The sequence below is a fragment of the Electrophorus electricus genome, unplaced genomic scaffold, assembly GCF_041902795.1.
Source record: "Electrophorus electricus isolate QZ-2024a unplaced genomic scaffold, ASM4190279v1 Scaffold179, whole genome shotgun sequence".
In the NCBI taxonomy this organism is placed as follows: Eukaryota; Metazoa; Chordata; class Actinopteri; order Gymnotiformes; family Gymnotidae; genus Electrophorus; species Electrophorus electricus.
Window position 1 is genome coordinate 38195 of NW_027658460.1, and position 24306 is coordinate 62500.

The window sequence follows — 24306 nt, forward strand, 5'->3', positions numbered from 1 at the left end:
AATTAGCATATATGTTGCCCCAAAAATGCCTGTAAGGATAAGCGCCATGCCCTATTGGACTGGAAATATCATTCACAAAAATAACAAAAGTTGGTAAAAAGATCAACTTTGCTGTTTTCGTGACTCATTAAATGAAAATGCCACTATAACACCACAGTGTAAACAAATGCTGACAAAGCACATGCATAGCATAGCACTCCCATACATACACTGGTCTGATGTAAAATCAGATTTTAAAAAAGCCAAACAAACTAGCAAATTCCCATCTGTCCAGATTACAGCAGTACATGATTAATGCAAGACAAGGCTGAAGACATATGGGGCAGTATGTGTCATCTTAGGTGACGTTGCACCGTCAGGCCCTGCAACCAACGATGGTTCTCCGGACAGCAACCGTCAATATCAACATCACAAACTGTTATATGACATAAATGAATTTTAATTAAAGAGTAATTTATCACTGTATATAAAGTTAATGGGCAGCGTGGCCATGTGTGACATCATGGTGTGTCAGGTCTTAGCAGATCAGATAAATGGCTATTGTCACATTTTAGATTGCCACAGATTAACTGAGTGAAGTTGAATACTAATGTCAAAAAGGAAAATCACAGCATGATTTTCATCAAGTTCAATTTTTCTATTCAAACATAACTTTGTCAAGCTAATGCAATAGAGGATTAAAATCCATTACTACATACAGATTTTTTTTCTTTTGGGAACAGCTGTGCTTGACTTGTCTGACACTCATAAATTGTGTCTAACCCATTCTGCGTTAAACTTGTGATGCACCAGAAGTCTGAACGGTGAAACCCATTGGTGTTCCCTCTGCCTAGCAGGGGGAAAAATGTCCTGGTTAATGCGCCAGGCCCTGCGTGGTCTTCCTACATGAAACGAGTAAGGGCGCTCTCCAGCTTGGCCTGGCGCTCCCTCCCCTGGCTGTGAACCTCGTCGGCTGATACGTCGTCACGAGGCGGCCAACACTCCAAGACACGTCCACTGGCTCGGCGGGGATGTGGACTACAAATCGGGGACAAGCTTCCCTTCTGTGTGTGCTCAGAGAAGGAGAACAGAACACTGGCCCCAGGAGGTCTTTAGATGATGCAGGGATGAAGAAACCATTTGCCAGGTCATTCAGATCCGTCCCTGCCGTTGCGCTTTAGAGTAAACCAATTGGGATTAATTGAATGGCCGGCACACTTGGCTGTCCTGGAGAAAGGACGTGGACTGTGCCTCTCATTGGGTCACAGAGTCGTCGCGCAGGTGCATTCAAGTGCAGTGCGTTTAAAATGACTTCCTTTTTTTTTACACTCCTCTGCTACTGACCTGGAATAATCGGATATGAGAGTGCACTTCTTGTCCAATTCTCCAATCCACTGCCCAATTCAAAACACTTAAAAACAAGCACTGGTCCGTACGAGTACTTGTTAGTGGAGTACAGCCCAATCACCTTACTTAATATATAAAATATATATAGTAACTCTATGATGGGCAACAGACCTCTTACTGTGCAAAGTCTTAAATGGATTCTCATTTTGCCAAGATTGTCTTAGGTAGAAAAGGGAGCCTGATCTCAAAAACAGAAACATGCTCTGCCAAATTAATCACTGCCAAAAACCCCCCCCCAAACAAACAAACAAAAAAATACACCCCTACCCCAACCCCCACATTTTCAGATCCTTGAGGCAACATGGTGATGATTATGTGTCTGTGTGCTGGTGTGTGTATCAGGCGGCAGGAGGCAAGAAAAGTATGAGGGGCAACAGCAGGAAGGGAGTGAGTTTGGGAATAAAAGTCCTCTTAGCACAGAATCTCAGCATGTGCATGATCAGCACCGAGACCGATCTTTCATCTGCCTCCTCGACATGATCCTTTTTGTGTGTTCGATAGAAACACAGTGATATATAATGAATGGTAATTATCGCTTTAATAGGCAACTCAGCCTGTTACCATGGAGAATGCTGTTACTGATGTGCAGGTTGCTTGTTCCTGTTATGTCTGTGCACAGTTTTCCACATTATACAGGATAAGACTCATCACATTACATGAGAGTTAGGACAGCAGTGTACCTCTGAGACATTAGCTCAGGGATGTCTCCTTCATAACCTTTTATGTGAAGATTACAAAGCATAGCATCTGCTTTAGATGCAGTTGATGTATATAGATGTATATGTAAGTATTTGTCATAAGCACATTTTTTCACCAAGGTGTAGTTTTTTGTGTTTGGTTTATTGGTTGTGTCGCTGGTTGAGGTATGTCTAAGACGTGGCCAAGGACACTGTCTGCTGACAGAAGTCAAAGCTCTTCAACATGTAATTGTTATATTCAACATGCATATGCATTAGATTGCATTTTGATTCACTGGGTAATTTTTTGTATTATTCATATGTTCATATATAATTATATATAATTATATATATGATTATATATAATCATATATAATTTTAGACAGCTCAACAGATATTCTTGGGTAAGATAAAAGCATAAAAAATAAAATAAGATAAGATAAAATAATAAAATATATGTGTCATCTATGATTATTATTATTATTATTATTATTATTATTATTATTATTATTATTATTATTATTATTATCTAGCATACAAAAACTCCTGTAGATGTTTGGGTAAATACATTATATAGATTACAGAATGAACTGGCATTGGTGCTGTTATAGTGAATCACATACTCACATTCCTTCATCAAGGGATAAAGGAACTGGCCCAGAAATTTGACCAGAGCTGGCTGGTCTGAGCTCAGTGATTTAGCTGACACTTTAAAATCAACACTAGTCACCAGCTGCCACTGGACTGCACTGAGAACTGTGTGGTGTTGCCTGTGACCAAATGCTGCCAAGATACTCCTCAGGTCAGACAAGCAATCAAACCTGAATAGCTCCAGTAAAGATATATATTTTGTGTAGGTGTATTGCTAAAGGCTGAAGATTCCTTTGGGGCACGGGAATGATGTCATTCAGAGCCGAAGACTGCGGTGATGAGTTTTTGTTTGTTTGCATGTGTACATTTTGTTTGCATTATCGTGCAGCAGCTGGTTACCTCACAGATGCCCCATGCTTTTAGATGAGGGTTTCTCAACCTAATCCTCAGGACCTTATCAAACATCCCACCTGGCTCTAATCCAGAAGAACCCAGGGATCAGTACTGCAAAACACTGGTCCTGCAGGCTGTTGGGTTGTCACTTATGCTTTACAGTGCCTTTCAGCAAGCCAAAGCCAAAGGGTTACTGTATTCAGGCTGCTTGTTCCATTATCCAGCAGGAGTATGACCTTGCAGCTTCATTCATACTGATCAGGTCACAGCGAAACACATGATCTAATGTCATTTCCATTACAAGTTCACTGTATCTGCCCGGTGGCCCTTTGTCAGCGTGGCGATGACATACATGTAGACATGCAGTCACAATCACAAGCCTTGGCAGTGGCTGCCAATAAAACTGCACACGTAAACATTCTGGTGCTGACATTTCTCTCCTCCTGGCAGTGTGGAGTTGGCAGCACTTGTGCAAAACAGTGCCTCCGTGGCTATCGCCTCCATACTTTTTCCCCTTTCAATTAGATGATGCATTGTTACATTCTGACAGCCAACCTCAAATTAGTCTAAACTAATTATTGTAAAGCTTCCTTATTAGATTCCTTTACCACATGTTTGTCATTGCTGTCACGGCACAGATGCTTGAAGCAAGCATGCCTGTCTGGCCCGGAGATCTTTATTCATCAAACCATGTAGACAACCTCACAAGATGGACACACTCGTTATGCCGTTGTCTGCACAGGTTGCATTTACCTGACATACACCATGCTCCTTCCAGCACACAAGGTACACTTTAAGATGTCTTCCTACAATGCTCAGTGTAATACCACAAAAGGCCAAAGTGAAAAACACATCTTTTTTTTTGAGTGTTGATAATGCAAGGGCTTGACGACATTAGTTACAGTTTCTGTTTTTATCAGCGGTGTGAAGTCAGGCCCTTCTAAGACATCAGAAGGGGTAGCAAAAAAAGGGATGGAAATATAGTATAAACATATTTCATATACACAGTAAAATAACCTATTCATGTAGTCTGTTCTTGGTTACTATACGTCATATTTCTGTTTAAGATTAATACTAAACTTCTCATTAGTATGGCCGAAGGGCCTCAGTGCTATGTAGGCATATGTGCCTATGTGAGCTTTCTGGTGAAGGTTTCTCTCGTAATATTTTATCAAACTAACCACCTGTTGAAATGAATGTTTTTTTTACTGGCCCTGCACTGGCACTGGCCTATAGCAACCTGGCCCTTCTCTGCATTCTGAAGAACAAGCTATAGCATTATTTGTAAAGTGTATAACTTTGCATGTAAAGTGTATAACTTTGCATGTAAAGTGTATAACTTTGCATGGCAACTACAAGTGAGACTACAAGTGAAATGAAAGGCTATTTGACACCATTGATGAAAATCTTAAAGTAATGCACCAAGGTCGGTCAACTCCACCGGTAAAAATGATGTACAGTTTCTGTAACATGATGAGATGCACTCCTGGCTAATAACTAACCTGCGCCATTCACACCACGTTTGTTCTGTGAACTGTGGCTGCATTTTGAGAACTGCTGAACTGTATTTTGGAATAAAAAAATTATTTGAGATCGTGTGTAATTATTGTCATTATTGTTTTAGTGGAGGGGGAACAAGAGTATTTTACACAATTCATGCTGCACAGCACTGGCTTTTATTTTACAACTAAATGTATAATTTATCATGTTCTACATGGATATGTAATATTCATGATGTTTGCCTTTTCAAAAGGTTGCCAAGGTTGCTACCAGCCACCCAAATATACTGCCACTATGATTAAAATAATACTGAAAAATGATAAACATGTCAAGGAGAATGAAATTTCTATTTAAGGCACCTTTATATGTATGCTAATTATGCCCAAGATTGTACCTGTACATTTGTCATTCACAATGGCACCCTTTCAATCGTACCTAATTTGCGATGACAATGCTAAAGAATGTCCTTGTCATTTGAGAACATTAAAAACAATGATAAAAAGCTGTTCTTTTGTTTGTATAGCCTTCATAGCCACTTTGTTGTCGAAAAGCCACGCAGCGTATTGACGTGAATTGTCTAATGTTGAGTTAAAAAAAAAAGTGGAGGAGATAAAACAGTTCCAAGCAGGAGCGTCCATAGCTGGAGGGAAAAATTGTTAAGGATAATTACGGTTGAAAATGGCTTCCTTATCAGAGAGCATAGAGAAGACTCCGCTAGCTAAGAGATAACACAGAGTAGTAGTGACACATGCTAGGCTGAGCATGTTTAGCTTACTTTAATGCAAAGAATGTTCCGACCTTATCAATTCTTTCTTTTTTTCACTTTCTTTTATAAAAGAGGCTACCTCAGACTCAGTGCCAAACGATGTAAGCATCGAAAGCACAGAATAGATGAATTTACTAAAGATTCTGTTACAATATTTACCACTCAGGCTGTTGAAACTAGAACCCTTACCAGTCAGTGCCAGAGGAGAGGATTGATCGCGGGACCACTCTAAATTCTATTGGCGAAGATATACAATGCTCCACTCTAACTAATGTTCCATACGTATTATTCAAGCCTGCTGCTGTGGAGGTAGGCATTTATTATCGCACATCTCAATTCATACGTGATTTCCATGCACCGGCTAATTGTGTGAGCGAATCCGATCACGCTAAATTCATGTGCCAATACACGCTCGCCGGTAATGAGGTTCCAGGAGACGGCTTGCCATACTCCTGCACAAACTCCGTGTCACAACACATCATAAAGCAGACTCTTAACCTTGTCTGAACTGATCTTGGCACCAATTAGTCTGAATGAAGTGAAGGCCTCACATGCTTGCTTGTAATCCATTCTCATCTGTGAAAAGGGCAGCGGGCCTTGTTAGGATGGAGAACCACGAACTGAGCTGGGTAATGGCAAGACAACCAGAAGCCTGTCATGCTGGTTGTGTGGTTCTCCCATTTTTGTTGTTAATCTGTGAAAAGGGCGTTATGAAAAGGAAGAAAAGATAACAAAGTAAAACAAATGTTACCACTGTAGAACGCAGAAGTGATCATTTTATTGTTGTATTATTTTCACTAATGTCTTCTGCCACTCCGTTTGTTTCCTCCCTCTATCCCCCTGCCTTTCTCTCTCTTTCCCTGCTTCTTTATCCCTCTCTCTATCCCTCTCGTCCTGTCTCCCTCTCTTTCTGTCTTTCAGGTCTCCATAGAATGGAGCGAGAATGAACAGAGAGCGGCTTAAGGAAAAGCATGAACTGGAGGGTCATTGAGGTCACTTGCTTCCTGTTTATATGGGACCATATAACAGTTCAGTCTTCCCGCCAGGACGCGTCGGCCAGCGAACAGCATGTCACCAAGCAGTTTGATTGGCTCATCTCCGACAGAGGCCCTTTCCACCACTCGAAGGGATACCTCTCCTTCGTGGAAAGATTTCGCCAAGGATTCACGACCCGATATAAAATTTATAGGTGAGTGTTGCTTTAGTATCTATAAGATGCCATTTTTGTGCTGGTACGAGGTTAAGGTCATTTTGCTTCTCGGACCTTCACCTCCTGTGCCAGGGTTTTCTACAAGTTCGCAAAGTCAAGAAACGTTTCAGTCGAGCTCATAAAAGTTGGGCACAGCAACGCTTACCCAGGCTGCTCCCTCCCAAACCACAAGCCTTTTATCGGCTCCGAGAACTGCTAGAAGTTTCTGTACTAGGACCTTGATTTTCTCCTCATTCAAGGATGACTACTCGCACTGCTCTTATCTGCCTCTCTCTCCTTTCACGCCTCCTTTGTAGTTTTTTTTGTATAAAATTATAAGCAGCAGCACCACATGTCTGGGGCAGCATATTGGTGTTGTGGCTGTAGGAGAAAGTGGATCACAATCTCACTTTATCTCGGGTTCGCCCGATGTCTAAGTTTTCGGGGTATTTTTCTGCCCGTGTGGCTGTTTTTCGCAGGAAGAAGTTTGGTGATCAGCATTTATGGGAAAGCGGCTCAGGAAGGTGCAGGGGGCTGGATTGAGGACTGGCCCATCTAAGCCCAACTCAGCGGAGAACGCTTTCGGATTTGCACATTAAAAATAGCCTGCAATTCAAGCACGCATATGGGGTATTATTTGCATCAAGCATTAGCTGCATCCCTTCAGGCAGCCAGTTTGCTTTCTTAATATTGGCAGAATATACTGCCAGAGTGTTCAAATTTAAATGGTTTTAAGAATCCCCCTCCCCGCTTTAACTTCCTTGGTGGCGACCAGTGCGTGTGCCTTCCAATCAACTACAAAGACCGCTGTTGTCCCAAACAACTGCAAATGCATATATTTTGTGAAGCATATCACAACTTGGCAACTGATAACTACAAGACAAGCTTTAAAGTTAATGGGACAGAAAGGTGCATCAAGCTGCATCAAGCGTTAGGTGCCTCCTAATGTGGCAGAATGCAGTGTGAAAAAGCAGACAAAGCCAGGTTTGTAACCAAACATCCACAGTTCATTAGAGCATCAGATCGTGACCAGGCATATGACTGGTACTAATGGTCTTAAGAGGTCCTGTTTTACCTTACATGAAGGATTGCTTAATGCAATGCTCATTAAGGTGTGTGTTTGTGTGTGGGGTAGGTGGGGCTCCATTGGGTGGAGCATTAAGGACTGGCTACACCCAACTCTTTTTTTTCACATTTGGCAGATGCGCTTATTTAGAGCACCTTGCACCTTGTCAGTTGAACCCATGACCTTGGTCTAGCTAACACCTTCACTACCTGCTGTACCAGTTGACCTGAGAGCAGCCAGAAACACAAGAAAAACAACAACAATGCTTCTGTGGAGCTAAAATATTTCTATGGAAACCTAAAAACTGGGGTGTCAAATTGGACCATCCACAAACCCACTTGTTCTTCTCTTGACCTTTCCTCACCGATGCCTTCTGATGCCTAGCTACTCATCTCATTTCAAGACTAGAATTCAGACTAAATGCTTGTTTGAGAAAAGGAAATTCGACCTTCAGCAGCAATTTAAAATGCAGTCCTGCTCCCAGATAACCCCTGAAATCCGTCTCCCTTATCGGGGAATTTTGGATTCTTGAGTATGTTGTGTAAATTATTAAAGATGCTGTGAGATACTTTATTTACAGGCACTTGAGTTTCAGATGTCTAACAGTCTACTTTAGCTGCCTGCTGACACATTCCCTTCAGGAAGAGAAGTGGAGAAACATCTAGCTCTGAATGGCACTCAGCTCCCACAGCCTCTCCTTAAAACTGCACAAGAACTTGCTCAGATGTCTCCTAACATAACCACCGAACACATAACACTTACACAGGCTTTTTTCATGGATGTGCCACTTCATCATCAGTTCGATCTCAGTTTTGGTCACTAAAATCTCTGTTCCCTTATATAGTTATGAATATGATCAAATGGTATTGTTGGCCAGCTTTCTAAACTCTTGTTGTTTGCTGTATGTCAGTGATGAAGTAACGGCAAGGTTAAATTTATATCCCAACCAACAAGTTCAACGGACAGAAATACCGTCTGTTTTTTCTTGTCCAGTCTGCTGCTTAGCCATTTTGGACTTCAAAAATGCATCTAAATTTGCATTTCTTCTTCTTATCTTTCATCAACAAACCACTCTAGAAGACCTCCATGCCACAGGATCAAGCTGACCCCAGAAGGTTAAAAAAAAAACAGGCTAAAGGCATTATTTTAACACCTACGCGGCAAACACTAGCATAGCACCCATAGCTTCTCAGCGAGCTCTGTGTGTGTGTTTGTGTGTGTACAGTGCCCACTCACCTGGGTGCCTCGTGCATGCTTGGCTGCACCATTTACAGTTATTGTTGAGAATTGTGGCATGTTACAATTTCCTATCCCTGACATTCGGGTGGCATCCATCAGCTTTAATGTCTTACTGTGCTGAAGTGCATGAAGAGTGTGCTTGTGTGTGCGTGTGTGTGCGCACGTGTCTTTGTGAGGGGTGACGTGATTTGTCAGAACAAAATTCTAAATATTAGTCTTATATTCCCCTGCCTCTTTGCTTAGCAAAGCCCCACATATTTGACTGACAAGCTCTTGCAAATAGAGGACTGGCGCTCACGCCGTCTTTGTGCCCTCACCGCAGTGCACTTTGATTTCCTGCAGCCGAGGAAGGCGTGATAGACTTCACGTGTTTGACTTGTCAGGGGAAGATTTAGATGCTCTCTTCCCCGCCTCCCTGCGCTAGCTCCCCATCTCCCCTGTTCCTTTTACCCAGCTCCTTTTCCGCTGCTCTATTCTCCTCCGGCCCCCCCATCCTCCTTTCACCATGTTTGCGCCTCCCTTCTGTCCTATTGCTTTCATCCTCTGGCAGATCTTTCTTCCTCAGCATCCTCATCCTCCTCATCCTTGACTTGGACTGGACAACAGCCATGAGACCCACTGGGTTTGTTTGCCACATATCAATGGAGCACTTCTTTCTTTCTTTCTTTCTTTCTTTCTTTCTTTCTTTCTTTCTTTCTTTCTTTCTTTCTTTCTTTCGTTCTTTCGTTCATTCTTTCTTTCTTTCATTTATAATTTGTAGTGCTACATGGCACTTCAGGGCCAGGATTTGGGTTTCTGGCTGAGTCACCCCAATGCCTGCAGTCCCCTGTCTCAATGAATGCACATTCGTCTGTGTGTCTCTTTGTGTGTGCATGTGTGTGTGTGTGTGTGTGTGTGTGTGTGTGTGTCTGCGCATGTGCCATAGCAAGCAGCAAGGCATGTGGAGAGGAGGGCTTAGGTACGCTTTTGATTCCTGAAAGTGGGATGCTAGGAAAAGGGTTTATGTGCTCGGGAAGGACATGGCTTCTGGCACGGCTGCGCAGGGGTGGCACAGTCGATTGCATCTCTTCCGTCTGCTTCAACAGAAGGGAAAATCAAATCCAGCCGTTAGTCCAGGGTATCGCTTTGCTCATGACAAGACAATTAAATCATGCATCAATACAAAGCAGAATGTGCTGCTCTTCTCATTAAAAATTTAATCAGAAAATCTGCATTTGGCATCTGTGTGACATCTGCATGGCTGTCAGAGGAGTGGGGGAAACTCATCTATCAAATGCCAGTAATCGCAGCAAAAGTTTTGTTTGTTTCTTTTTTCTTCCGGAATTGGGAATTGCAGGCCTACAGAAGTCCAAACTGGATCCTCCATCCAAACGACAAACTAAACAAACTAAACAAGTCAGATCTCACAGATTTTAAAACTTCATTTATTTACAGGATATACAATGTACAGAATTTAAAGAATGTGACCATGGAGACAAAATCTCTGCAACTGTAACTGCCATACAGATAATTAATTCTTAAAATGACCAAATGATTTGCAAATTACAAATTATTCTTTTACTCTCCTTTTTCTTTGCAGCACAGGAGATCTCTTAAATATGAAATTATATTATATTGGTATGTGCTTTAATAATTTTGCTACAGCCAAGTAATTTTCTGTATTGGGCTAAAAAATGAGCAACAGAATCATGCAGACAGAAAGATGTATGACTTAAAATACAGACTGTTCCACAGCCAAAGCAGAGATTAGACTGAACTTAATAAACCATGGACCATTCATTCATTCATTCATTCATTCATTCATTCATTCATTCATTCATTCATTTTGTTAATATATTAAAATGATGAGGAGTAACAACAGTATAATAACTAGTAATCAGTTGTGGAAGGTGACGGTATATGAGGATAAGGTAATGAAAGAGCTAAAATCAATGCAATGATGATATAGCAGTCACAAATGAAAGAAAAAACTACATATAAAAACAACGCACAGAAAAAATTAGGATGAAATGCAACGTACAGAGAAAGAAACTCCCAGAGTGCCTGTAGCTCACCTGGTTGCGTAGGTAGTGCTTGGTGGTAGTAACACCAAAGGTTATGGGTTACTGATATGAAAGTGCATCTGGTTAATGCCATGGAATTTTAAAATGAAGAGCGTTCAATTGCCAGTTTAATGTATCAGTTCCACAGACTAAATACTTTATATCAGTTTGAAAACTGGCATAATGTAGAGTGGAAAAGAGCATGCTTTAAGTCCTTTGTCCTTAAATCTGGTACTGTATAGCAGAACATTTAAATAAACGTGCCATTTGAAGTGTACAGGAATAGAATTTGGATTATAAAGTGACTAAAAATAAAGTTAAACAGTTGGTGATATTCTACGTTTATTTTTAAGCAGTGAAAATAAGTGCTTTGGCAGATGTGAAGATCCAGATTTTCCTTTATATTGTTCTCTAAAAATGGATAAGACCATTAGACATCGGCTATATATTTATATAAAAGAAAGACTCATTTAGAGGAGAGGGTACTTCACATGACATGACTGAACATTTGTCTGGAAGCAGCATTTATGTTACAATCACTATCCCAGAATGAGATGATTACAAAAGCACTACCATTAAGAAAACACAGCCATTAGTCATGAAGTCAGTTAGGAACGCAATCCTGCCTTAAAACACTGCCGAGAGCTCTGACCGTATTTTGGTAAACACTCATCCCGAACTTCGCTGCGAGAGCGGGTCCCTGGAGCTCTGTTGTCTTGTCGATGTAGGGCATGCTGTGATTGGAATCAGACTCGGCTCGAAGCGCAGGCGTCCCCAGGCTCCTTTTTATGGAAGCAGATTAAACGGCAGCCTGACGTTGAACAATGGAGGCCCCCGATCAGCAACAGGCAAATCTCTCTTGCCCCTAATAACCGCAGCGGCCGCCTACCTCTGTCCCAGGGCCTGCGGCGGTGATCTGCGGCGCGACCTCTCTGGCAGCTTAGCAGAAAAGGTCACAGTCACTTTGAGGGATCTGCGAAAGCCCCTGCTCTGATCAGTCCCCTAAAGGTGCGTTTAGGGGGAGTAATTAAAAGCCTTTTTTGCTCGGTAATCCGTCCTGACGTGCTGATGTGTACAGCATGCTCATTTTAAACGTAATTCTAAAAGTTTTCAGGCGTTATTTTCACTTCGGAGACGTGCTGTCACGCATGTTTATTGTCACATGGGAGGAACAGGATGCTTTCTATGGCCTTTTAAGAAGCTAATGGAAATGGAAAAAGCTAAACTGGGAGACTTTGTGGTTTTTGTGCTCTGGCTAAACTTACACACCCTATTCAAGCCATCCAGCCATTGCCAGGGCCTTTGTGAGCTGCCTGGTCTGTGTTAGAGACGATAATGTGCAGAACTGTGTAGAGCACGGGGTCTTTAGAGCGAAGATCCAGAAGCAATGGGCTATGGCATTTATAAGCATTTATATAAAGACATGTTAATAATTTAAGCTGTTATTTCTAGTTATTCTCACTGTGTCAGTAGTTAAATTCAGTAGTTAAATTCAGTGGTTGAAGGTTTCTGGCCAGCACTGTCATGCTGTCGCATCTGGCCAGCACTCAGCATTTGAGCAGCTCAGACTCCAAAATGATTCAAGGTAATGAGCCTACCTTTCTTATTTGACTGAGTAATGTCAGAGACCATAAACCTACATAAATTTAAACTTACATAAATCTAAAGTGAAATAAGGAAATGCAAAATTAAAAAGGCAATATAGCAAAAAGGTCTTTAGATGGTTGGGCCCACTAGCATAATGACATGGCATTCCTGAAGGGTTACCATAAGTCTTTACATGCCATAGTGCCCATATTACCTTCCAGAATGTAGACCAATATCTAGCTATTCCAGGAACAACACAAGTCACCTTCTGATTGCTCTGGCTACAGGTCTATTATGAGCACATAAATGTGATATTGCATCTAATCGAAGTGACCCCATGCCCTACCCAGAACACATGCCATATTCTTGGTAATGCTTAGCTCTTGTAATCCACATGTCCTTACTATCACATTACCAAAAAGCAATCACACTCGAGTTAACAGTACTTGGGCATGGATTTAGAGGGCTTAGCCTGTGAAGGGTATAAGGTATAACTCCCAGTCCATTTCAAGTAGCTAAAGTGCAAGGTTATTTTGCTTTCATACATGAATACTTCAAGTAAACTCAAGTCATTATAGGCATGCACATGACACGGAAGGTCATAAGTTTGGAAGGCAAAAGGCATATATGCGATAATGTACGACGATGTGTCGGCGACATCCAAACCACGAATATGGGATGCAGAATGGGTGGCTCCTTAAACGCTCTGTGTGGCATTATTCTGGAATGCATCTCTGCTGCTGACATGCGTCCTTTACACCCCGTCAGCATGAGCTCTGTGTGACTGCACTGCAATCCTGCTCCTCTGACACTGTGATGTGAGAAGAACGGGCGCGGTGTATTTACTAAAGTCTTATTTCCCTGTGGCTCATTCGCCACGATTGGGTCGGAGGCCATTTAAAGAGGTGCGACGGGGATATAGGCCTGTGATCTGTATGGCCGTTCTTTTTGCGAGGCGCACGCCTCATGTTGTCGGGGCACGGTTATTTAGGTTGGATGATCCCTTTCACTGTGGTCATTGTTCTTTGTCCCCATCTCCCGCTCTGGCGTGGACAGGAAAGCCAATATAAATGCTAATCTCTCTATTAGTGCACTTCGGAGCCCGTGAGCTCATTGTGCAGTAATCAAAAACCGAGATGGACGATTTCTTATTTAGAATGAAAATATTTATGAACGTGGCGATCTGCTTATTGATCAGAGGTCATGCGCCGGCGAGGAGAGCGCAGAATGAAAGTAGATTTTGTTATACGGACGCAGGCGTCGAGCTCGGATCCATTACGGTGCGAGTATCCATTCACTAGGGTTTAACAAGAAGGTGACTGGAAATAATAAACTCATCATTTGGTGAAAGCTTTCATGATATTCAGCCCTTATTAAAGAGCCCTGTGTTAGTGAACTGTGAGACGAGCCACTCTGCATCTGGCGTAATGATGGCACAGCACGGCGAGAAAAAAACAGGCCATTCTGAACGAAATGTCCGTTTTTCTTTATAGCACAGTGTCTCTGCCATCTAATATGTTGTGTAAAGGTCAAAAAAGAAAAAGAGAGACAAAAAGCCAGACTTATTGTCCTTGCCTTTTAACCTTGACACATGACAGACATCAAGCTGTATTTCCGCAAGTGCCAATTTGGCAGAAGTCTTGCACTTAACCTCAGCAGTGTGCATGCTCAAAGCCCAGCTCCTTTAGTGTCTAGACTTCGTTTTGGAGGATGATGTTTCCATCAACTAGAGACAAATCAAAATGCAGTGATATTTATTTCTCTGAGCAATCAGGGAACACTTCTTCAAATTAAATTGCGGTAAAGGAGTTCCAGCTGCGTCTTAGCAACACGTACTGCAACAGCAACGTCCCACACTCACACAGAACCAGTGCAGTGAAATTCACTTTTCAGATGACTTTAACAACAGTTACACAGCAACACGGGGGCTCACAGGAGTGTGCACTCATGCCGACTTTATTTTATAGGATGTAATGATTTCCGGTTACAGTTGTACGGGTCATCATCTGCAAAGTGAAGATTGAGAGTGAAAGGTGCCATTGGTGATTTGGTTTCATAGTGGTAATTAAAACCTCGGTCAGTCTTCACGAAAATCTGACGTTAAGGACGATTTCTTCATTCACTACTGCCCAAAAAGAATGGGGAAGTGCAGTCCTGTAACCGTCCAATCGCACCACTGCAGGAGAGGGTTCATGTTACACTGTCCCCAAATGATCTCCGAAACGCAACCTGCCCTGATTCTGATAAAACCCTTATGATTGGTGAATGTGATCTTCAACACTGACCTCATGTTGCCACTGCCAGTTTGCATTTCTGAGAAAATCCGCTTCTGTGTGTGTGTGTGCCCGAGACTGTGGCTGCCAGCAATGAATAGGGTGGCAGCAAAACATTAGTCAATCCTGCACATTCATTTCCTCATTGTTAATGGCACCTCAGGACTCGCAGCTGTGCACATAACAATATGCCAGCAAGCTTCTGGGCCCGCTGTACTTTTTTATGACCCGTTTTTGAGAAAGGGTATGACATAGGAAATTTCAATCGTCAGGTACATATAGTGCTCACAGTCTTCAGTGTAATTTACAGTGATTTGTCAGATTGTTTATGCTAATGTGGGCAATTTTGTGTTGCCTCATCAGTTTAATTGGGGGGGGGGGTGACGATGAAAGCTAATCAATTTTTGATTAAAAAGATATCACACTACATTCCTCTCTGAAGTTTAAATTGACTCTTTAGATACCTGCACACTTCCTCAAGGTCATCGCACTTTACTGAGTTCTTTATTGTGCAAATTCTTTTGCATCCTTGACTTTTATTCATACTATAACAGTTCAGTGATCCTAATATCAGCATTTACTCGATGCTGAGCAGTTCTTTCTTATTCCCAAGTCATAGGCTGTTGGACGTTAAGCCCCGACAAGGCTCTCTCTGTTCAGGACTAAGTGAAAGCTAAGTGAAAGAATCCAGCTATCGATCCCACGAGGGGATCCGCAGAGCTGAGCACAATGATACATTCATGGCGTAAAAGAAATGTGAGATAGAGGACTATCACTGCCTTTTGTTTAAAACCGGAGACAAATCCCTGTGTCTGCTGGGCTGGACGGGAATACATTGGGTTGATCCTGCAATAATTAGGGTGAGGAGAGGTGGATCATTTAGATGCAGTCAATAGATAGCAAGGGGAGCTGGAAAGAATGGAAAATTGGGAGACAACTGCACGCACACACTCTCGGGACAGAAAGATGGAATGACTGGAAGGTCAGTGTCAAGGTGAGAAATAATAAAGGGAGCTTTCAGTCCATCCGTAATGCACAATAGTCACAGCAGCACTGTAATCAGTCAGCCACCACCTACACCACCTACACACACAAACACACACGCACACATGCATACACATTCTTGCTCTTTTTTGTACACAGACACACTCTGTGTGTTGTGTCCATTGTCCATATGTAATTTATCACAATACGGTTCTATCTAGTTCATCTATTTTTCTCAAGATTGGAGAAGCAACCCACATCATGGGATTTTTAATATAGTTTTTATCCATCAAGTCATCCAACCAATCTTAACAACCCAACTGCCTCAACACCTAGCCAGTCAATCATCCAGCCACCGAAATAACTACCAAACCCTTAAACCACCCCATCACCCAATCATTAAACTATAAAACCCTTAAACCACCCCATTACCCAACCGCTAAACCACCAAACACTTAAACCACTCTGCTAACCAGTCACCCAATCACCCAGTGTCTAATCTACCAAACCACTCAACCATCCAACCACTAAACCACCAAACAACTAACCCCTGACTAACCATCTAATGAAGTGCCCCACCACCCTGCCACTTGGCCATCCAACCAGCCAGCCCACTAATCACTCAACCATCCACACATCCACCAACCAAAGAAGCCGAAACCTTGCAAATCCACAGTGGTAAAAGCAGGGAAGGGGATTATGTCACATCTTGCTCTTGAACGTCCGATAATCATCTGGCACAACGGGATTAGGCAATTACCGGCAGGAAGAGCTGGTAATTAGTGCAGCGCTGAAGCTGGAGGACGTGGCATGGTTAAGTACTGACTGAGCAAATCATTGAGCAGGACGCACTTCCACTCCCGGAAGAGTTCACCCACATCACTCTGGGGAAGAGCATCTCGCTGAGATAAGGGCGTCATGGAGACCAAGGCCGATCAAGAGTGAGAGAATCTTCTGAGAGGGCAAGTATTAGCTGTCAGGTGGGAAAATGTTGTGGGGTTTTTAAACCAATGGCAAGGCAGAGTGCTGTATAGTTTCAGGAATGTGACTCACATGCACATTTAAAATGAATTTACAATGGAAGAAGGAACAAATTAGTCATCATCATGGTACTTAAAGGGGTTTATTATTTGCAAAATTGGTTTCGTAAATTATTGCAACAGTAATTGATGATTATGATACAGATAAACTTGAATTTGATTTGCTGGAGCTGATTTAGTTCTATATAACACTTTTTGCTATAGTTTCCAGAGATCATTTACCCAGACATGCACCATGATAATTACCAGGTCATGAATATTTAGTTAAACATTGTGTTTAAATGGAAATTACTTGACCACCAGGGCAAAAGTAGCTTTCCCATTTACATAAGCACCAGAACTTAGTTTTTTCCTTTTTGTTTTTGTGTGCTCCTGCATGTGTGTATGTGTGAGTGGTAGTTAAACTTTAAGAAAACTCTTTTAAGCTATGACACACACCAAATAATGGAAGCTATTCCACAATTGCAGTGATAGCTCGATATATATATTTCTAAGTACAGCTATAAATGATGAAGCACTCACCAGCATACATACAGTGCATACATTCTAATCGACGCCTACAGTCATAACCACACCACCTGCCCCTAATAAAGTGCAGCACAGGTTTTCACAGGTCTGCACGGTTCTCCATTATCTTCCCAGCATCTTTATCTCTCTCCCTCTCGCTCTGTCGCTCCCTCTCTCGATCTGTTTGCTGATGAGCATGTCTCTGAGCCGTAAGCCCACTTGAGAGTGATTTACTGTAATAAAATGCAATATGGACAAGATGCTTGTTCTCGTACATCTCCTCCCCAACATTTTATTAAGCACATCAAATTACTTGATGTGTAGGTGTGTGAGTGCGTGCATGTGTGTGCGCTTCTCAATCGCCTGTCTTGAACACACACACACACACACACACACACACACACACACACACACACACACACATTGCGCTGCCATGTTACAATAAAAACTCTGCTGCCATAATAGAAGGTCTGCTCTGAGCATCAAGTCACTGTAAAGCTCAAAGATAAGAAGGGTATTAGGTCTTGATTCCGTGATTAGATTCAGTTTAGATCTCACACAGCCTCTGGCTTATAGCAGATTGCACTCACCATTACACCAAGTTCATTGGGAGAACGGTACAGTATGGATTATCTTTTTGGGTCAATTATAGGGAAGTCGGATCTTTCTCTTAGGGCTGCTCGAAAAGCTCCGCTGAACCATTTGTCCTGGATTGAGTTGTTTCTACTAACGCATTTTCGAATTGTGCACCTCCAGGTTTCTGAAAAAGCATTCTCCTCCGCCTCCTGTGCTTCCTCAGTTCCTCGGGTGAGCGGCTCAGGCGCAATGCTCTCACTGACTGTCGAGAGCCATTTTAATATGAGAGTAACCCCCATGCCAAAGGTTGTTAGTAAATGTAATGAAAGCATTTGTCATAGTGCATTTATACACTGCAATGCGCAGTGTAACAGATATCTGGAAACAAGTAGCAACAGAGGCAATGGTTATGCCTAGGAAAATGGAAGGAAATACACATAAACAAACAAACAAATGGAGAGATAAGTTACTGAATTAAGATCATGTCAATAAGCCTTGGTCTGATAGCTTGTCAGTTAGGCTTCTATGCTGTACAGCACTACAAAAACAATACAAAAAGTATTGCGACTCTCAACGTAAAAAATGGCCATTGCTGCTGAATCAAGTACTCAGTGTTACAGCGTATGTCTTGACTTTTTTTGTAATTATATAATTTATAAGGTAGAGAACAGCAGGTTTTATCCAAAGTCGCAGTGATCACCATATGCCTATCAGAGTCATCCGTTCAGTAGCGATCTGACAGATTTCTGAAGGCCCTTGACTCTCTAAGGAAGATGTGTGCTGGCTAGCTATCCTCGGTCGCAGGGAGATTGGTAGTTTCTAGGGCAGCGTAGATTCCTTTAAACCCCACGGCAGTAAAAATCATTACGTTCTTCTTTAGGACAGACAGTGATGAGAGCTCCCCCCTCGCAGGCCCTTGAGTACGCATATTTAGAGGTGAGAGTGAGTCACCATCTTGTCTGCCATTCGTTGTGTCCTCACTGAAGCAGCGGGAGACTTCAGCCTCTCTAGACAGATGGGCCCAGCAGGGCTAGCTCACTGAGCCTTCTCACACATATTGGAGAGGCTTTCTGCTGTAGGCCAGAACAGTGGGAGAGAAGAAAGAAACAATTAACACTGCGAGAGATAGAGAGAGAGAGGCAGAGAAACAGAGAGAGAGTGTGTGTGAGACAGAAATAGAGAGAGATTTAAATAAACCAATTGACAATAAGGTTAAAAGAAAATCAAAAAAAAAAAGTGTGCTGATATATCTGTGATTAATTCCTGAGAAAGCAGTTTGGGTTAATATGACTCATCATCAGGATGTACAGGACTATGATACAATACGTAATGACTAACAGTGCAAAGCAGTACAAAGTATTGAATCTCCATGTTGTAAGCAGATTAATAAATAGATACCTAGTGAGGCTGTCAGAGGGAGGTTGTGTTAGAGGGAGACAGAGACCAGTATAATGTGGTCAAAGGCGAACTAGTTCGCACGACAAGCACACAACACCGAGCATTCTGGGATCTGCAGAAATAGAATACGCACCCACAGTACTTCTCATGGTCTCCATAGCGACTAGCATTATATGTCTTGGTTATGTACCCTTGCAAATTACCCTGGATGATGTTCCAGTGTAAAGGAACACATCATACAATTACAGCTTCAAAAGGCTGGTCTATGGAACAGTGTTTAATTTGTTTAACTTTTAACTTTTTTTGTTTCACTTAAAACGGTATTAACCACCAAGATTGAAGTATGTTACCTGTCAGATAACTGATTCAAGTCACTTTTGGTGCATTTTAACCAAAGTCTGTTCCCAGTGTTCAAGACACCACACCGGCCCTTACCCAGAGAAGCATCAGCAGGTGGAGGGAAGGGTCATGGCACCAATATGTCCCCGTCTGAACTCATGGCTTGAACCCACAACTTAATGCGTAGCACGGCTTAACTCCATGCTTAATGCACTTAATGATTATTACCATGATAACAGAGGAAAGTTACATTCTAATATTACTGAGTGCATAAAAGGTGAAAGACCTCAAAATACCTGCCTGATCCAGAGAGGCCAAGAATTCTCATTTCTTAACTCCTCCATGACACCATTTACATGCCCAGAGTAAGTCAGTCCATCTCCTTCATCTTGCCTCACAATTCATATCTCTATTACGCAGCCTTGAACAAATGTTTATAAATAGCCTTCTCTGTTTGCTTTTCCATTAGGAGCCTGTAGCAGGCCTGAGCTGCATCCACCACTGCTGCCTTAAAAATAGCTCCACGACTCGGCTCCTGCCCTGCGTCATGCCTGCCTGGACGCCGTGAGACTCCAGGCCACATTTAAGCATTAGCTACTGCAACTGTGAAATGGGGTGGGTGGGGATTTGAAGAGGCATAAGCAAGGAGGGAGAAGAGATGGAGAATGGAAGTACAGAGAACACGGAAAAAAAAGAAAACATGAAATGCATCGATTTCTAACGCTGCTTCCCCATTGTGGAAGAAAAGGCCTCTGCATGGAGATTTATCCTTTAATATGTGTAAGGGTAGTGGCAGCTCAAAAGTGTCTGGGAGTTCGATTGTTTGTGGAGGCATGATTTATGACTTTAGTTTAGGAAGGGCGATGATTATGGAAAGTCCGCCCGTGCTCCTGTTTTCCCAGGGCGGCATTGGAAAGGAGGCCGTGTGAGCTTCAAAACCTACAGCAAAGACGAAGGGTTGTGGAAGGGCAGGGGGTAACCCCAGCACGTACAGAGAGTATGTGTGTGTGTGGGAGGGGGGTTGGGGTATGTGTGTGAGAGGGTGACAAAGCGAGAGAGAGAGAGAGAGAGAGAGAGAGAGAGAGAGACGGGATGAATAACTCATAAGGGTAAGTCCTACAGGCTTCAGTTATTTTACAGGCTGTCTGTTAATTGTAGATCTATAATGATGGCAACCAAAATAGACTTGAATTGGATCTCAGTAAAAAAAAAAAAAAACTTCAACCCTGCAGGGCAAACCATTTGTAGCATTCGAGCTAATTGTGTTATATCACCTCTACACCGTGGTGCACGTATAACATCCACTTTATTCTCCTTTTCTTTCAGTCATGTAATATTGAAGAAATTCTAATCACTTGTGTCTATACAAAAGATGTCCGTTTATTTCCAGTTAGAAGCTGAGCATGAAATTGACATGCAGCTGAATGTTTGACAAACACAAACAGCTTTAAATCTCCCTCAGACTGCCCTTTGTTTTGATAATCCTGTCAGTTGCATGGTTGGGTACAAATGTGGAGAAAATATAACTATTCCACAGGGGCTTTGATCACTGGCATGTGGTCTTGCCAAAACCAAAAAGAATGACAGTATTGTTTATGGAGGACAGTGTGTATGTGAGTGTGTTTATGGCAGTGTATGTTTGTGTGTGTGTGCATGTGTGTGTGGTGTGTTCGAATGTGTGTGGTGTCGTGTGTGTGTGTGGCCGTATGTGTGCATGTTTTTGTGCTGTGTGTATGTCTGTTCATGTGTGTGTATGTACACATGTGGTGTGGGTGGGTGTATGCGTGTGTGCGCACACATGCTTATGCCAGACCACAGAGTCCCAGCCAATGGTGCAATCACCCTCCAAACAAATGTTGTTCCGGGAAGCCGTGGATAGACATTCGTTTCTGCAGCCTGAGGAGGAATAGTCGCCCTCCCACTCCTCCCCTGCTGGCAACATGGCGCCGTCAGGAATGACCATGCAGTGTAGCCATTTGGTGCCGTGGATTAGCGCAGGACCCCTGCTCTTAATGTCACCCACTTTTAATGGAAAAAATGAATCTCCCTGTGAAATTGCTATGGGGGCCTGACACTGCGTGGGCGTCGTGAGCCTACTGCTCTGTGAGAGGCCCCTGCAGGCTGATAGATTGGGACTGGGGGCTTGTAAAAAGCCTCGTGCCGTATTGTATCAATGCATCGTAAAAGGTCAAGTGGGGTTTTCGCTCCAAGCAGGCGTGGACCAGGCTGTCACACTCACTGCACCTTGCGCAGTTCCAGCTCACTGACACTGCTGCCCAACTCTCCTGCAACTCTCCAATATTCATGCTTCATTAGGAAAAGCAGGAAGGGTAGTGTGAGTCCTGTCTCCCATAACCAGAGGTTTGTAATGGTGTAAAGATTTGAGCAGGAGGAAGAGGTATCACAAAGGGCCTGTGTTTGAATATGAGGGATTTTACAAAAAAAAAAGCCCTGCCTTTGTTACATTAAAGAGAAAAAAAGTGCCCATTTCCACACTCCCTCCTGCTAAATTACTTTGATTGTTTTATCCTTAAATTCCAGTCGGACCGAATATTTGTAGTTTTGTTTCTTGCATGGTCCGTGTCTGTTCCTTGCTTCTCAGACAGGAATAGACCTGGGCATTACCAAAGCCAGGGTTAGACTCATTAGCCAAATGCAGTCCCTGCAGGCATGCATACTTTACTTCAGTGAACTGTGCTGGAGGAGCAGCTTCATTTGATTATGCGGCTGTCTCTGTGATGAGAAGTAAACAGACAGCTCTGCTATAAATGTTCGATTGTTCTTTCGGGGGGCGGGGGGGGGGGTGGTCTTGGGGGAATTGACTTGTGACTGGAAGCTCGTCCTTGTGCACCTCTTATCGAAGGCACACTTGAGATGCCTTTCTCGGAAGTTGCATTTGGATGCAGTTGGAAAAAAAAAAACTGCAAAGGAACAAAAAGAAAGATGCTGTGACCCCACCAAACAGTGTTTTGTAGAGTGGGACGTGTTTACAGATGAAGAAACAAACACTGGTTTCCCATTCTTACGGGATCAAGAAAGGCAATGCGATACGGTGTATGCGATTTCTTATTACGGGATGGCATGTGGGTACAGATGCGGCAAAACAGACCTGTGGCGAGAGCAGATACATGTCTTTTGGGAGATCTGCGCGTTGCCACAGTACTGCTGTACAAAATGAGGCTTATTGGTGAGTGGTGCTTAAATAAATTGTTGTTCTTCTATGTCTTAGAGAGAGGGTGTTTCCATCAGGGTAGCAAGAATATCTGACCTGATTCATGTTAATAACCAGACACACACCTAAATATGATCACACTAAAACTGGGGCACCTGGCCTGGCATTATAAGGCCCGAGTCCTGGTCCATGCTCCAGTGCCCTCCCCATGTCATTGTGTCTGGCTTTGGGCAAGAAGGCTATAGCACTGAATTACTAAACTCCTGCTTCTAGCCTCTGCTAATCTCTGCACAAGGACCCAGTCGCATATGGCTGGAACATATTGCTACTGCTGCTGGTCTGAGTTATGAGGGAGGACATTTAGGCTAAGCTCGTGCATTAGTGGGCTTCGGAGCACACTGCCAACCTGATAAGTGCGGGCTGCCCTCTCCGCGAGGTTGTTAGCAACGCCGAGACTCGTTTGTGGAGTTAGCATTTTAATGGAGCCAAGCTTTGATAGAGCTGCCTTGCAATAGCGGGGACGTCGGTAAGCATGCTGACTGCTTCCCATGAGCAATATGCGCTTCAGTAGCACGGTTACAACCACGCTAACGATCAGACCCCGAGTGGACGCTGCACTACCAGGATTTGCTTTCTTGGAAAAGGCGAGGCACACTGTCTGATCTGTTGTCAGATCTCACACGGCTTGAAGCCCATTTACCGCAATTCAGTGCTCTTCCCCAAAGAGTTCTTCATAGAAGCTGGGCGTACACAAGGAGAGCCTCCCTGAGCCGTGCTCAACACATCGCGGCGTACGCACAGCGGAGCGTGGTAAATCTGGACACAGTCCAAATGCAGGAGTGCGACGAGGGAAGACGTGTAGGCCGACACTAATAGCCGCTGAACGGCCACGGTGAAAGGTGTTTTGTGTCGAGCTACGTGCTATGAGACTGCATCCTACGGATCAGATCGAGGAAAATTGGAACTAAGTAATAGGTCAATTTGGAGGCCCAAGGAGCTATTCACGACTAAATCAGGGGAAGGGACACTTGTGGTTTGAAAAGAAGAGAAGGAAAATAAAGGGGGTGAAATATTCAGGGTGTAGACTAGCGGTCAGAGCTGTTTTTGTTATTCCAGCTGTTCGAAACATAACCAGTGACTCGGATTTAGCATATACCTTCCCAGTCCCATGAAGTTACGTGTAGCCTATTAGTTAGAATTCCTGTTAGAGAATGACACATTATTTATGTAACCAGCATACATTTCTGTCTTTTAACTCAGTGGTATTACTCATAAGACTGTCATACATGTGAATCAGGCAGGCCATTGGATGTACGCAGATGTTTGTCTCACAGGAAATTAACAGCAATTAAGTGAACGCAACAGGGCAATGTGCAGTGCACTGATTGTTCTGTGATAATCATTTTCCAGCTTTATCTGCTGGGGTATCTAAAGGCATTATTCCTTGCAAAGTGAAACATAAAACTTTCCCCACTAGGACATTTTTTAATAAACAGTGCATTTCAAATCAATATCTAAGAATTTTTGTGAATACCATACTATTTAATCTATTTTATCTAGTTCAAATTAATTATTCAGTCA

At 42.9% G+C, this 24306-nt stretch overlaps 1 protein-coding gene across 4 annotated transcripts in view; it reads left to right on the top strand.

The window, feature by feature from the left end:
- Nucleotides 1-24306, top strand: part of LOC145655126 (BMP/retinoic acid-inducible neural-specific protein 1-like) — a 61419-nt gene that overhangs the window by 17569 nt on the left and 19544 nt on the right. For all 4 annotated transcript variants that reach the window (XM_081708902.1, XM_081708901.1, XM_081708904.1 and 1 more), the window contains one exon: nucleotides 6235-6502. In XM_081708902.1, the coding sequence (XP_081565028.1) occupies nucleotides 6285-6502 (218 nt within the window). In that variant the 5' untranslated portion in view covers nucleotides 6235-6284. The remainder of the gene's footprint in view (nucleotides 1-6234; nucleotides 6503-24306) is intronic.